The sequence below is a fragment of the Microtus pennsylvanicus genome, chromosome 7 (assembly GCF_037038515.1).
Source record: "Microtus pennsylvanicus isolate mMicPen1 chromosome 7, mMicPen1.hap1, whole genome shotgun sequence".
In the NCBI taxonomy this organism is placed as follows: Eukaryota; Metazoa; Chordata; class Mammalia; order Rodentia; family Cricetidae; genus Microtus; species Microtus pennsylvanicus.
The window spans coordinates 19,739,486-19,755,690 of record NC_134585.1 but is presented as its reverse complement, the minus strand read 5'-3'; the positions used below and the strand labels follow the sequence as shown (position 1 = coordinate 19,755,690).

The 16,205-nt window shown below is 38.0% G+C and overlaps 1 protein-coding gene across 4 annotated transcripts in view; it reads left to right on the top strand.

Moving 5' to 3' along the window:
• Positions 1-16,205, top strand: part of Ctnna3 (catenin alpha 3) — a 1,278,003-nt gene that overhangs the window by 886,602 nt on the left and 375,196 nt on the right. For all 4 annotated transcript variants that reach the window (XM_075980084.1, XM_075980083.1, XM_075980082.1 and 1 more), the window contains exon 11: positions 7,247-7,403. In XM_075980084.1, the coding sequence (XP_075836199.1) occupies positions 7,247-7,403 (157 nt within the window). The remainder of the gene's footprint in view (positions 1-7,246; positions 7,404-16,205) is intronic.

Sequence of the window (16,205 nt, the reverse complement as noted above, 5' to 3'; positions counted from 1 at the left end):
CTCTCTTTCTTTTTGTGTGTGTGTGATTTCCTTTCTTGGAAAGTTGGAGTCTGTGCATATTTCTTGATCTTCCTTTTGTATCCAGGTCTCACCAGCGCTGCATGCACCCAATTTCTCCTTCATATTGACCTTGGCCTGTTGCATTTCCTTTACTTCCATTAGACCACCTAGCTCAGATTTTGCTGGATGACTCCTGTATGCATGTAGTTTTAGTACCCTAAGAGAGCTCAAGGAGCAGAGTGTAAGTGCAGTTATGCTGAAGAGGGGGTGGAAAGATTGTAAGAGGCAAAGAGGATCAGGGTGCTTGCTCTAAGATTGGTCTCTGAGTAACATCAGACACTACAGCCATAACAGCTCTCCAATATGAATGCACGAACATGAGCTAAACAAGGACAACAACAAATATGCATGCCAAAATGGATAGGGAAGAGCCCATGTGGCCTCAATGCTAGATAACTCTAGACAGCTGTGGAGAGCTGGGAGCGGGAGAAGTGGTTTTCCTCAGGAAGAACACACCCGCTCATTGTCAAGGGACAAATGGTCAGTCCTGGAATAATCGTACACATGAGGAACACTATACAGACTGAGCAGCTTTTATTTAGGAATATATATAGTAAAAACAAAAACAAAAATAAAAGTCCATGAATTTGAAAGAGAGTGGAAAGTATATTTGGGAGGCTTTGTAGGGAGGAAAGGGATGGGGAAATGTCATTATATTATAATCTCAGAAACAGTTTTTGGAAGTCATGTGATGTGTGAGTGAAAGGGAGGCTAACAGGATTAGGAAATCACAAGGAAAGGAACTGAAGTCGATAATTCGGAACCAGGGCAAGAAAGAAAAAGGGCAGTGATGTGGTTGGGTTACTGCTGTTTGCTTTACAGGGAAGGAATGGTTTGAAAGAAAAAAAAAAGATCATATATTTGATTGGGTGTAAGTGAGGGAAGAGACCGCATGGGGTATAGTGACCTTTGAAAGTTGTTTCTTCTGGTAAACTGGGTAAGGTCAAGGAAGGACCCATGTGATAATCAGAGCAAAATCACAGAGTTACTAACTGTGATCTGTGATCTTGATAATTAGCTGTAGCGGACTGCAGATTGTAATGAAGCAGCTTATTAGACAGAAGGGCCCACAGGTGAGGCTAACCCATGGACATCTACGTGGAATGGACCTGAGAATATGCATTTAGTCAGCTAAGATTATACCAGAAGTTACTAGCAGGTGAGAGGCATGACCCTCTCTGAATTTAAGAAAGAAATACATTTATAGTAAAGAAAGTGGTTTGGAGAAAATAACAGTTGAAAGTAGGGAACTTTTATCAGGAAATAAAAACAGTCTAGCAAAAATATAGTAAGAGCCTGAGTTTTAAGACACCCTTAATGCTAACTGACTGACCAGGTAATTGCCAGGTTCAGGGTGATTCTAATATATACACATCTCAACCATAACACAAAGAGAGAAAACATTTCAGAAAGCAAAAGAATATCATTTAAAATTTTTAGCCAGTTTTGAGGAAGACTGGAGGATGATCAGCATCTTTTCTATGTATGGCTAAAATGCCAGAAATGTGACTCGGGAGAAGTATTTTTTCCGTCTTCAATAGGGATAGTACATCTTCCAGATTGTGTCTGCTTTTAGATTTAAGCCGAATATCAGCAGAATCAAGCAGGATAAAGCTTTCTCATAGAGTAGAGTGTTGAATCAGATAAATTGGATCAGCAGTTGAACGGAAAATGTTCTCGCAAAATATCACCTGTCATATCTTCACGGCTCCACATCCCCACCATGGCTTCAGCACCAGTACTTTAAAGCTATGCCTGCCTGGAAAGGCATAATTTCAGCACAGCCATGTGTGTACACAGTTGTACAATTGCGACAGCAAGGGAAGACTAGAGACTGGAGCTTTTTCAGTGGTACACAAAGGTACATTGCAAGTTAATAGGTTAATAAAACTCTAAAGCTGAAGTCAAGGGGCCACCTCACTAGAGTTATAGCCGAAGTTGCAGCACATTTTCTTAAAATTTAATGTGCTCGCTCCTTTTTCACGAGCAAAGAAATAAAAGAATCTCAACATAATGTTTTTAAGCAAGTGAATCCAGCCTTCTACCTGTACTATTCTATTGAAGGAAACCCAATTTAGCGAGGCATAGCATTAGCTTACTGAATGGAAAGGGTGTGTTTTTTAGCTTACTGAATGGAAAGGGTGTGTTTTTTAGCTTACTGAATGGAAAGGGTGTGTTTTTTAGTGCAGTCATTAGAGTTCTGGTGAACCCAAATATCTAAAAGCCATTTTTTGTTTGTTTAGACAAGCTGTCCTCCAACTCATTATGTAGCAGAGAACGACCATGGGATTTTGGTCCCTTTGCCTCTGCCTCGTGTGTTGATTCCTGATGTATGCACGCTGGCCAAAAAAAAAAACAAAAAAAAAAACAAAAAAAAACGGGCTTTGTGTGTGCTAAGTGTTCCTGAGGCATTTCTGATGCTCTGATAAAATGCTCTGACAAGAAGTGCCTTACCAGATAAAGGGGTTTATTCTGCTTATAATTCCAGGTTACGGTTCATCATAGCAGAGCATTCACATTGGCTTGAAGCAAATCGTCATGTCATATCCACAGTCAAGAGCGGAGGAAAAATAGATGCATACAGACCGGCGTTTTGCTCCATTAGCTTTTTTTTTTTTTTTTTTTTTTTTACTCTGATACAGTTCAGAATCTCTGCCCAAGGATTGATGTGATCATCCTCAATTAACTTAATACAGTATTCTCCTACAGAAATTCCATAGACCAATCCAATACAGACACGCCCTCCTTAAGTCTCTCTTTTTGGGTGATTATAGGTGTGTCAGGTTGAGCGTTAAAAGTAAGCATCACATTGGGCAACGCCTTTACCGACAAAGCTGTTCCATGGCTCCCCTGTCCCCTGTTATTCTTCATTATTTCTGCCTCTCTTTTACCTCTGAACTTTGGAGAGGATCTTTATCAGAGGACCCTCTAACACCTTGTTCTTCTCCTTCCGCAAGGGAGATTTCTTCGACCAAATAACTTTCTCTATGTCTCCTTGGTCTTACCCTGAGTTTTTGTGTTCTACTTTCCAAAGGTCTCTTCTGTCCTTATGCATCATGGTTTTTGTTTTTGCTTCCAACTCTATTCCCATGTTGTATCCACTGAACATTCTTTAAGAGATAGGTTTAGGATATGTTATTGCTTTTAGAAATAGACAAATTGTCACTTAAACGATTAGTTGATATCTATTCTCTCCTACTTCATTCTTTTGGGATGCTTTCTTCATGAAGCAGAGTACCCTTTTCATGCAGAGGTGCCTTTGGACTAGCTCTCACATTATCCCACTTATAACTGGTCTTCGGTAATGGTCCTTATTTTGAAGTGTAGTATGCTATTTAAAGTTCCCTTCTATCATTTTTCTAGCACTACACAGGCCAGCTTCAAAAAGTTATTTGCCATAACAAGTTTCAAGAATGATCAGTGTTGAAGAATGAGAAGGCTAACATCATTTCCTCCAATGATCTTCTGGGCAAAGTGATAGTCTCAAGCAATAGCAACAGAGACTTCTGTTGAATTTACAAAAAAAAAAAACCTACAACAAATAATTGAAATAATACTTGATATCAACATGGTTTTCACTAGTGAAAGAAGGCAACTCTTTTTCTGAGCTGAGATAAAAAAATCTAGATTGTGTCTTCAAATTTATTTCCTATAAAAAGAAGCAAGATGGAAAATGGCTTTAGTGAGAAGTAGAAGTAGGATTTGATTGATTGACAAGTTGCTGGTAGGGACATCAGGCTGGACATGTTCTGTCATATGGGGGTGTTGAGTTTGCATCCCAACTACCATTTCTCAGCTGAATAACTAGTATGAGACCTTTCTTTCCCCCAGTCTCCTCACTGGTAAAGTGATATGATTAAGGTGCCAACATTATAGTGTGGAGAAATCTAAATGATGTCTGAGAACTGTCAAGGGCTTGCTCTTGAAGGGAGAGATCTTCCATGTATTCTAAAAGCAGCCAAAAAAATAGATATTGATCCCTCTAGAAGGCAGATGGGTAAGAATGACAAAAAGTATCATCATGCTATCTGTAAGCCTGAAGACTGGGCTTTCTGGAACTAGGGAAGGAGATTCTCAAACTGAGAAAAGCTTGTGTAATTCTAATTTCTGTGCTGCCTCAACATCAAGACACGTGAGGCCAGAGGAAAGTCTTAGTTTGTGATCTGACTAGTAGCCTCAGAATCACCTGAAAATTCCTTAGATATGCACGTGTTGAGACCTCATTATTTATTGAGTTAGAAGGTAGAGGAGTGTGGCTTAGCAAGTTTCTGATTCTAATACAGGCTGAAGTCAGAACTGTTCTCTGCCTTTGCTAGGATTTGAGGTGATTTCCTGGTGAGATTATGGGTGGGTTAGGACTGAAACAGGGATAACACTTTTGCCGTGGTGATGTATCTGGCATGGAATCTGTTAAGACTGTGGCTACATAGCCACAATTTGTTTCAATATATGAATAAGTTAAGAGAAAATAACTTTTAAAACGAATACTAATTGTAAATCTTTGAGTCACATTTTGTATTTTTAAAGAAACAGAGTGACTTTAATGTCAAACTTTATAATAAGATAGCTAATCAATAGCTAAATCTGTCCTTAAACTCTAACCTCTGAAACCATGACTTGTGCTTAATATCTGATATGTTTTCTAATCAAGGTCCCATCACCATTCTTTCCAGTTCTCATACAAAGAGTATATTAATCATCTTTCTTTCAAAGATAATGTCATTTATTCTGACAATACAACTAGCATTTATTCACTATAGAAACTTTGGAAAATTCACTAAAATATTGGAAGCAAAAAAAAAACCTCACTTTCTATTACATAGAGATGACCCCCAATTTGTTGCACTCACTCACTTATTTCTAGTATATTCCCATAAAGCATGTTTCATTATGATACATTATGATCTATTATACATGTGGATTTATTTCAGTGTCTTTACATACTCTCCTGCATGGGCTTGGTGTCTCTGACAGGAATTTTTGACTGCCCTTACGTTCCTTTCATTGGTTGAAGGTTCTAAGAAGCCCTTTTCATTTCCTCTACCTGCACAGTTCAGGCTCCTTCTCACTCCTATAACCTCCTAGGTTTGTTGGGATCTTAAGTCTAAGCCAGGGACCCCTGGCCCACTCTTTACCTTCCTAGGCTCTGAGCAAACTGGCTTATCGTCCTCACAAGATTTCCATTTATCCTTTTTGAACTTTTAAAAAATTTATTTAATTAATTTATTTTTTGATATAAGTTCTCGCTGTTTAATCCTGGCTGGCCTAGAACTCTCTGTGTAGCCCAGGCTGGTCTGAAATTCACAAAGATTCCCCTCCCTCTGCCTCCCTAGTGCTGGGATTAAAGGAATATACCATAATTCCCTAAAAGGTATTATCTCTTTATGGCTGAGCCATCTCTCCAGCTCACCCCCACTTTTAAACATTTGTTTAAAAAAAAGTATCATTTCTCATTTTACATATCAATTGCAGTCCCTTCTCCCTCCCCTTCTCCTGCTTCCTCTACCCTGACCCCCCCCATACCCCCCCCATCCACTTCCCAGAGAAGGTAAGGCTTCCCATTGGAAGTCAACAAAGTCTAGCTCATTACTTTGAGGCAGGACCAAGGCCTTCCCCACTGTATCTAGGATGAGCAAGGTATCCATCCAAAGAGAATGGGTTCTTCCAAAAAGCCAGTACAAGCATTAGAGATAAATTCTGGTCTCAGTCATATAACTGTCACCCACATTCAGAGGGCCTAATTTGATCCTAAGCTGGTTCCCTCACTGTCAGGCCAGAATAGGTGAACTCCCATTAACTCGGTTAAGCATTATCAGTGGGTGTCCCCATCATGGTCTTAACCCCTTTGTTCGTATTCTCACTCCTCCCTCTTTTTGGCTGGACTTTGGGAGCTCAGCCCAGTGTTCCACTGTGGATCTCTGGATCTGCTTCCATCAGTTGCTGGATGAAGGTTCTATGATGACATGTAAGATAGTCGTCAATCTGACAGCAGGGCAAGGCCAGTTCAGATACCCTCTCCACAGTTGCTTAGGGTGTTAGCTGGGGTCATCCTTGTGGATTCCTGGGAATTTCTCTAATGATAGTGTTCGTGCTAGCCCCATAATGGCTCACTCAATCAAGATATCTCTTTCCTTGCTCTTCCTCTCCATCCTTCCCAACTTCTCTGTCTTTCCTATCCTACTACTAATTATACTATATAAATGTCTGCTGCAGTGCAAGGACCTCCTCAAATTTTAACAAACCTCTGCTACTACTACCCTACTCCTTGCCTTTCTTCCCTTTTCAGTTTTTTGAACTGCCTTACAGACTTTCTGTTGTACTTATTTAACTTGCCAATTGTCTGCTTTCCCTGAATGGAATATCATCCATCGCCACAGAAGTTACAACATTTGCTCATATTGTGTTCTATGTCCTATTCTAAAGCCTACAGGAGTAGGTTTTGTAACAATATGTATGTGACGTAGGAAATGAGTGGATATGTAAGTGAATGTGTACTCTCAAATAAGTCAAACCTCTGATTTAATGACTTTGCATTCTGAGGCTAGTCAGTCTATGTGAACGTAAGTGCCCATTTAAAAATGTTACACTACAGGACTGGAGATTGCTGAGTGGTGAAGAAGTCAATTACATCAACCTGGAGCTCTAGGTCCAGAGCACATCTTACTCTCTCTGGTCTCTGTGAATGCTAGCACACAGTGGGATGCACACACATACACATAAATGAAAGTAAATCTTAAAAATACATAAATGTCACACTTCCCCCAAAGCTTTCCTTAGCACTTATGGTAAAGATGATCTCTCCATTTCTTAAAACATCCTCACCTCTATGTTTTTTTTCTAGTGGCATTAACAGGTTAAATCATTCGATAATTATATATGATCTTTCAGATCGAGTGATATCTAAGTTCCTTAAATGCAGGCAGACACCCATTATATTTCTACATCCTGCCATCCTTTGACAATGACATGCAACAAATAGGTTTAAAAAGAAATTGTTGGCAAAACTGATATTGCCAAAACAATGGAGATTTCACATAGTGACATATACCGTTTGCCTGCTTGGTAATGATGTTCAAGTTTAATCATACAAAGAAAAAGAAAAAAAAAGACCATTTGATGTCTGTACATTGATGATTCTTGTTTTCAAAAGGAAGTGACTATGTAAGCATTATCAATATCTTTACAGATCATAAATGCTGCACTTGCTTTGGCATCGCGACCCAAGAGTCAAGTGGTCAAAAACACCATGGAAATGTATAAGCGCACATGGGAGCATTACATACATGTTCTCACCGAAGCAGTGGATGACATCACCAGCATTGACGACTTCCTGGCTGTATCTGGTACGTTTTTGATCTTCTAATTCATGCACATAGTATTGTTAACCTTATTTTTTACAGTTTCTTGTGTATATGTGTTCATATGTACCTGCACATGCCATGGTATATATGTAGAGATCAGAAGATAATTTTTTTCTTCTCTCCTTGCACCGTATGTGTTCTAAGAATCAAACTTGAATCTCCAGTCATGGTGGAACATGCCTTCACATACCAGGTGCATATCATCAGGTGCTGTATGAACTAGGTTAACCATGACTATCATCCATTCATGCAATATAAAAGAACTTTTATTCTTGAATATCTGGAGGTGAGGTGTGCTATGCACTAATAACATAAGAGTCATTGGTGCTCTTTCTGGTGTTTTGAGTCTTAGGCCTGGCAGTCTTTCCAGTTCTCAACTCTCTCTGTGTCTTTAAAAGTTACTCCTGTACATTGTTAAAGCATAATGGGAAGCAGGAGTTGGAAGTCTTAGGAATTTTTCGTATTTAATAAATTCATAATTTATTAAGTCTCAATACTTAAAATTCTTAATGGCATAAGAATTATATATAAAGTTCTTGATTTTCCTATACTTGATTTCCAACTAATTTTACCTTCATTCAGGAAAACAGACACACATGGCAGAGACAGACAGACAGAGAGAGATATAGACATGAAGAGAAACAGAGAAATATAATATGGTAATTCAGCTCCCAATATGAGTATTTGACATTTCTAACATAAAAAATCTAACGAACAGTCTAAATATCTGTCTATATCAGCGGTAGGTGACAGACTTCACATTCCACATGAAATCCAGAGGAATCTCTCCTGCAGACTAGAAAAGGATTCCACTAGAGTGGACAAAGACTCACAATGCTTCTCCCTTGCAAGTGTGAAATAAGATTTGATTATTGTGTTGTCAGAGCAAATAGCTACATTGTTTTGTCATTTTCCTTACCTTAAAAGTAATCTATTTAAAGTAAATGATATATTTTGTTATTTATTTTTCATGAGAGGACAGTCTTAGAATATGGTACCATTCATTGGTAATAAAACACACATTCTCATAAATATCCAATATTAGTTTATTAAGGTCTTATGATGGAATTTAGACTACTTTGATTAATTTGTGACTTTCACATGTGCCTACTGCATCATTCTAAGCAATTATACCAGAAATATGATGTATTTTAATGATATGAATGTATTATACTTATTTTAAATAACTTGAATTTTATTGAATTAAAAATTTGAAAATATAGAAAATGTACTTGAGAAAATATTAATAGCTCCTGATCTAGCTGGTGCAACTAACTCCTAATAGATATTTTCTGTTCGGCAATGCTACTATAATTGTATTTTCAAATTTTTGGTGTCCCCCACATACACCCACATACACACACACACACACACACACACACACACACACACGTATATGTATATACATATATATGGGGATGGAGAGATAGCTCAGTGGTTAAGACCACTGCCTACTCTTCCAAAGGTCCTGATATCTATTTTTCGCAACCACATGGTGGTTCTCAATCACCTCTAATGAGATCTGGTGCCCTCTTGAGGAAGAGACCTAGTCAGTTATCCTCATCAACTTAGACATGAAACCCAATATGGACAAGATCCATAGAGCTACCATGTATGGGCTACCCATGCATACTTCACATTAAAAATAATATACATATAAATATCCTACTAATTACAAAACAGAACTTGCCTTCTTCCAAACCAATCAGCAGAAAGAGAATGAAATTTCTATAATTAGTTTCGAATGGTGGCATAATTAACTTGGGCCCAGAACATAATGATAGCCTGTATCTGTAGCAGCTGTTGAATTATGTAGCATAAATGCTCACATGGAGACAGCTTTTGAGCCACCATGTGCTGTCACTGAACAGAGAAGATGAGAAATGCATAGACTATTTCTCCCTCATGATCTCCCTCTCCCATGCTCATAGTCCCTCTTCCCTCTCTTTCATTGGATTCCCAGAGCTCAGCCTGGTGCTTGGTTGGAGATCTCTGCATCTGGTTTCATCATTTACTGGATAAAGGCACTATGATGATAGTTGGGGTATTCACCTGTCTGATTATAGGGGAAGGCCAGTTTGGGCACCCTCTCCTCTATTGCAAGGAATCTTAATTGGGATCATCCTTGTGGATTCTTGAGAATTTCCCTAGCACCAGGTTTCTCCCTAACCCATAGTGGTTCTCTCTATCAAGATAGCTCCTTCATTGTTCTACCACTATTTCCTTCTCTCCTCTTGACCATCCTTTTCCTCATGTTAACATCCCCATCCCCCCTCTTTACCACACCCCCTCACCTCCAGTTTGCCAAGGAGATCTCATTAATTCCACTTCCCAGATCGATCGATGTGTCCCTCTTAGGGTCTTTCTTGTTACCTAACTCCTCTGAAGTTGTGGATTGTAGTCTGGTTATCCTTTGCTTCACATCTAATATCCACTTATGACTGAGTACATGCCGTGTTTATTTTTCTAGGTTACCTCACTCACAATGGATTTTTTCCTAGCTCCACCCATTTGTCTGCAAATTTTATGTTGTCACTGCTTTTGGTAGCTGAGAAATACTCCATTGTGTGTATGGGAGACAGTGGTGACACTGAGGCTATCTGAGGGGCAGTAGGACCAGGTTTTATCCCTGGTGCATGAGCTAGCCTGTTGAGCCCATTCTCTATGAGGGAATGCCATGATGGGTCTTAATGCAGAGGAGAGAGGTTTGATCCTGCCCCAACTTAATGTGCCAGATTTTGTCCACTCCCCATGGGAACACTTACCAGTTGGGAAGAGGGGATGGGGGTAAGCTGAAGAGGAGCTGGGGGGGGGAGCCGTGGGAGGAAGAACAGTGCTTGAAATGTAAACTGAAATTAAAAAAAATTATAAGAAATATTAAAATGTAAAACAATCAACTAAAAAAATAGAAATGCCTAGAAGGAGTTCTTAACAGCACCAGTACAGAAGATAAGAGGGTAAGAGGTTGTTGAACAAATGATCAAATAAGTTTACTCAAAACACTCTAGAGTTTCTACAGAAGTGTCATGGTTTGGTATTCGTTAAGTTTGTGTGCATTGATTTCACCTGGCCTTCAGTGATTCTTTTAGCATTCAATTCTTATCTCCATTGATGATATCCCTAGTCAAACTTGGGGAAAAGGATATCCATGTTTTCAGATGACCAGTTGTGGTTTATAGAGGTTAAACATTGGCATTCATGCTCAGGCAGGTGTTTTCAGGACAGACTTCTTAGAATATGCTGGTGTGTTCAACAGTGAGAGCCTTCCTTAATGCTCTTTTTAATATATGTGTTTGTATTCAGACTCTAATTTATCTACTGAAGTGGACCAATTAAAATAGTCCCTTAAGCCTAATAAAGACCAGGATTCTAAATTTTAAGGAAATTTTTGTAGCATCCTCCAGCATATCAGGGTCTGTGCTATTTATAAACAGAGGATGAGAGAGGATGAAATTTGAGAAACTCTTTTACTTCTAGACTCTCCTATTATCCAAAAAATTTAATAATAGGATTTTAGTTATCCGTGTAGGAGAACCAAGTGTCCATAGAAAAGTTGTGGAAGGATGACTTGCAAGAGAGCTGAGGCGTTGTGATTATTGGGAAGAATGGGATGCAAGAGGAATTGGGGAGCTAACTGAGGGGCGTCTACAGGCTTCTGAAACAGACTCCACTTATTAACTAAACACGGCTGTTTCTTTATTGTCAAATGTGTTGCAAAATAACAGCATGTTGACTTAGGAACAGTATTGGAATGAATTTGAAGATCTCTTGACCTCATGTCTACATAGCTCCTAAACATGTCCAATTTTATCCATACCAAATTCTATTTCTTCATTTCAAGTCTCCACCCCTTACTTGTCCTTGGAAACTCTAGCTATGCATTTACAAAGTAAGGAGTAATATTCATTTTCTCTTAAAATTCGTTGTCAACATTAATTTTTCACTGTCTATATCTTATCCGTTTGTTAGATGTGTTAAGTTCTGGAATTAATGGTTTGAAAAATTTTTATACTAAGAAAAGTAACATTTCTCATTAATCATCTCAGAACCCCATGGCCCTGACACAGCAAGACACAGATAAGTCATCAAAAATGCACTGAAAACGGTCTTTTTGTTTATGACATCATTATTGTCATCACCTTTGGCTTTTTACAAAGTTTCAGTCTGAATCATCTGACAAAGAAAAATTAAAATAAATAGATTTTTCCATGTCTCTTCATAAATTAATGCCAAATAATCACATTACATTAGCTAAATCAAAACATTGAATTATTTGCATATAAAACACTTCTAACTCTGAGTGTAGTGTTTGGGAGGTAGGGATACATCAACGTGAAACTTATGTTGATTAAAGATGTTAAATGCTTCAATATAGATATTTCGAAAATAGATGAGGCTTTACAGTCATAATCCACAAATCTCTAAAAGGGACCTGTATATCCCACTTGACCTCCTCTGAGATTCAGCAAACAGTGCCAAAGAATGGGCAGAAAGTCTGTAAGATCTAGGTGGGTGTAAGGAAGCAGTGCCTTTTGGATAATACACATGGAAACTTCACAGAGGCTGTGACAGGATCCACAAGACCTGCATGCCATCAGTCAGTCAGAAGTCCCAGTGTGTGGGTGGCAAGCACACATTTCTTACACTAGCTAAGGAGCTATTGGCAGTTGATAGCTGCTGGGAAAGAAAGAATCTGTGTTCTTTAAGGGTGTGTCCCCTTGTAGATGATGTTGATGTCCCCTGAGAGGTAAATTACAATAATGTTGATGGCCCCTATCCAAGTGCATTTGAGGAGCATGAGTTAGACTTGATGAATTTGAAGACAATGAGGACACAAAGGTGGGTGTGGAAGGAAGGGTTTGCAGATGGGAAAGAGTTTGGGGAAGATAGTGAATATGATCAAAATACATATATATGTATATATGAGCAAAACAAAAGATAATAAATATAGACAAATGTAAGATGAGTTTTTACTGTGTATAAGGAAGTCTATGGAATGGAAGAGGAAAGGAAAGCCACAAAACTCTCATTTTGGAAAACTCACAATGTAATGTGCAGATCTTCCAAAAATAATAAAATAATTGAAACAAAAGCTTATACAAGTAACACTGTTACAATATCAGGATACTGGGGGAAATGTTTAAAATTCAGCTGTTTAGAATTGTTGAAGTGAATCTTGAAAAACTGGGAAAACACACCAATTAAGAGAATCTGTAACAGGACCTGTTTGGTTTGAGGGACACAAATCAATGATTTGAGAGAGGCATGGGATCTATCTGTAGATTTAAAGCCTTGAACTTTAAAAAACTGTTTCAATTTTTAGAATAAAATTATATTTTTATAATTTTCTTCTTATTTTTCTTCCTCCTAACTCCTCTCATATACCATTCCTTGTTCTTTTTCAAATCTAAGGCCTCATATTTCTTTAATTCTTCTGTGAGTATGTGTGTGTGTTCTTAAATACATAAATACAACATGCTCAATCTGTATAATGTTACTTGTATGCATGTTTCAGGGTTGACCCTTTGGTACTGAGTAACCAATAGTATCTTCTTCCCAGGGGAAGACTATTTCTCCCACTTTCAACAATGCCTTTAGTTCATGTAGTTCTTTGTGTATGATTGAGGCATGGCATTTCCGACATTCACTGTGGAGTGTTTATTGTTATTTCCTATACTCAGCCCATGTTAAGGCAGTCATATTCTTGAGACTTTATGGGTACACACTTGACGTTATGCCATGGCACGATCTCAAGCGAACGCCAAGATTTTCTTTTAAGCTCAGCTTCTGAAATGTTCCTCAGTCCTAGTAGGTGCAGGAATTGTTTTGTAGATGTATCCCTGAGACTGTGCTCCTTCACTCAGCCTTCTTGGTTATGGTTCTCTGTAATGATTTCCATCTCTTGCAAAGAAATGTCTCCTTGATGAGGTGTGAGGACTACATGTATCAGAGAATAAAAGAACAAACATTCAAAATTTAGCTTAGGGATTTTTCTGGATTAGTTAAGTGGTTATCGTAGGTCTTCCTCCAAGATCTACAACTTCACTAGTGCTGTGTGGTGGACTAGTTTCCTAGCACCAGGCATGATTTCACTCTTGGTCAGTGGTTATTAAGTCCAATTAGAGAGAGCTGTTAGGTCCAGCCAAGGTAATGTAACACTACTGCGTCCTTATGTTTACAGTGTCATGCTGGTCTTACATTTCATAAACATCATACTTAGGTGGCACTGCTGGTTGTCCCCCCTTCTGATTTTTCATTGCAAAATTTGAAAGCAAGAAGAGCGTAGAACAATGCACTAAACATCCTAAAATACCATGATGTCCAGCCTAGACTAATATACCAGGCAAAGCTAATACCACCATAGCTGAAGGACAAAGAAAAACTTTCCAGGATGTAAACACCATAAAAATATTATCCAACCTACCAAGCATGAAGAAAATACAGGAAGTAATATATTGGGCTGAAGAGAGTAATGAACATAGCCATGAGATCATCGAAATTTTGAAGGAAAAAATGCCACCCACACAGTTCTCAGCGGTCAAAGTGAAGCAACTTAATATAATACAGGATGACAAAAATCTTATATAAGGATGGGTATACCTTACTTTTTTCTACTACTATATCCCCAAAATTTAAAGAATATGACTGGTGCATTAAACTGCAATAATCAGAAGGTAAGGGTCACCTTGCTGAAGGGATCCTATGTTAGTCTGTATAAACCAGGTCTCCATATACTAAGAACAAAAACTCTTCTTAATCAGAGTCCAGAGATGACTTAGAACCAGGATCTTCTATAACACTTTCTACAATCTGGAAACCGCCTTGTCATGGTTACTTTTGACCTTTCTGAATGCTGAGCTAATATTTTCTTGTGGTCATATATCTCTCTTCAATCATTAAGAGCTGTTCAAAAACCATATGCATCGATTTACATAAGTCATCTTATAAGGCAGGAGAGAATGCATGTATTTAAAATGATGGACTAGGCTCCCCAAAAGTCATCCATTATTCCTTTATTAGTAATTATGTTTGAATTAATGCTTGTACTTACATGACTGAAAAGTACCTCAGCATGTGAACTAGAATTTTTCACAGATAATTCCATATACTAAAAGTGACTCAAGATGCACTCTCTGGAATGAACAATAGAGATATGACAGGATTCTAGCTAGGGTATTATGCATCTATCTGTAGACAGCCACAATTGGAACTCCTTTTTTGCCTTTGTCAAAATCCATTTGATGAGCATTTTGCCTACCACTTTAAGGTGGAGTGGGAAGAATCATCAACAGTCTTAAGTGCACAAAAGGTTGGGTGTTAGATTGTGTAACAACATGACAGATAATCCCTCAATTCCTCAATGCGCCAGCTTTGTACTTACAAAACCTATGCATGACAAACTACGTTTTGTAAAACATTTCTTCAAGGGCGTTTTACAAAACTATGTATTCCGTATTAATAAGGAATAATAATTGGTTGTTTCACAGAATATAGTATTATGACGTACAACAACTACTTATATTCACAAAAACTTCCACCAAACCAGATGAAAATCAACCTTATCCTTTTGTTTTTATTTACTGATGTCTGAATGTTGTCTCAATTTTAAGGTCATGTATTTTTATCATATATAATTTAATCAGTATAACTCGCAGAATACAAGTATTTATATAAGGAGTCCTGCAAGACGTTTTAGAAATTAGATGAAAGCAAAAAGTGTTAAATCCCTCCTTGACACACAAAATCTCACAGCTCAGCGAGATTCCAGGACATTTTTCCTAGGCATCGAGGTACAACTGAATATGAGTGACAGAAGAGCAGCCTTATCCTGCTTTTTTTTTTCAAAAGTCCTCCCAGGAGTTGGAATTCATCATGAGAGTGTATGCACAAGATCTGAAAAGCATAAACGATGTGTCTGGGCTTGCAAGATAACCTTTACCATAGATTTATGGACTTTGTTAGATTAGAAATGGAGATTATCAAAATAATCAGAATCACTCCAAGATGTAAAATACACCCACTTCAGAATATGTAAACCCAAGTTGAAGCTGACAGCATTCTCAGAGAAGCAGAGCAGCCATAAGTGATTTCCCTGGCTTCTTCGGGCAGGGTGCTCTAGATCGCAAACGAAGCAGGAATGAATGTGTTTGAAACAAGCATCTAATTAACACTCTGGAATTGACAAGCTAATCATTCCTTATGTCAATAAACAAATATTGTTTTCACACCAGAGATGCAGTGGTAAGTGGGGAACCAGTGAACTCACACACACGGGTTCTACAGTTTAATGAGGAAAACAAGCCTTCAAAAGTCACATAAAGTGTGAGAAGACAGAGCATGTCGGAAAGCCATAAAGGTTATCTTTCTATCAATAAAGGAATTGTGTGAATCCAGTATTTGACACTCACTTTCTTCAGTTGTTCCTTGGATTTCTTATCACCCCTGTATTAGGTTTAGCATGTAGATTATTATAAGAACTTACATGGCAATTAAGAGGTAAAACATAGTCCAGCTTCATCACAGGACTCTGTCTTCACCTCTACACGAATTAGACATGTTTACAAAGTAATCTGCTTCTCCAACAGTTTTAAAAGTTTATAAGTATAGAGAATTTTAAAAATATCACTTTAGATTCATTTGTATATTCTTTTCCGTTCTTTTTTTAATCTTCAAGACATTATTAAAGGAAATGATTTGGTTTGAGACACAAAGCTTTTCCAATACAGACACTGGATTGTCAATTCATGGCTGTAGATTACCCAGATTCTAAAGTAGACCATCAAT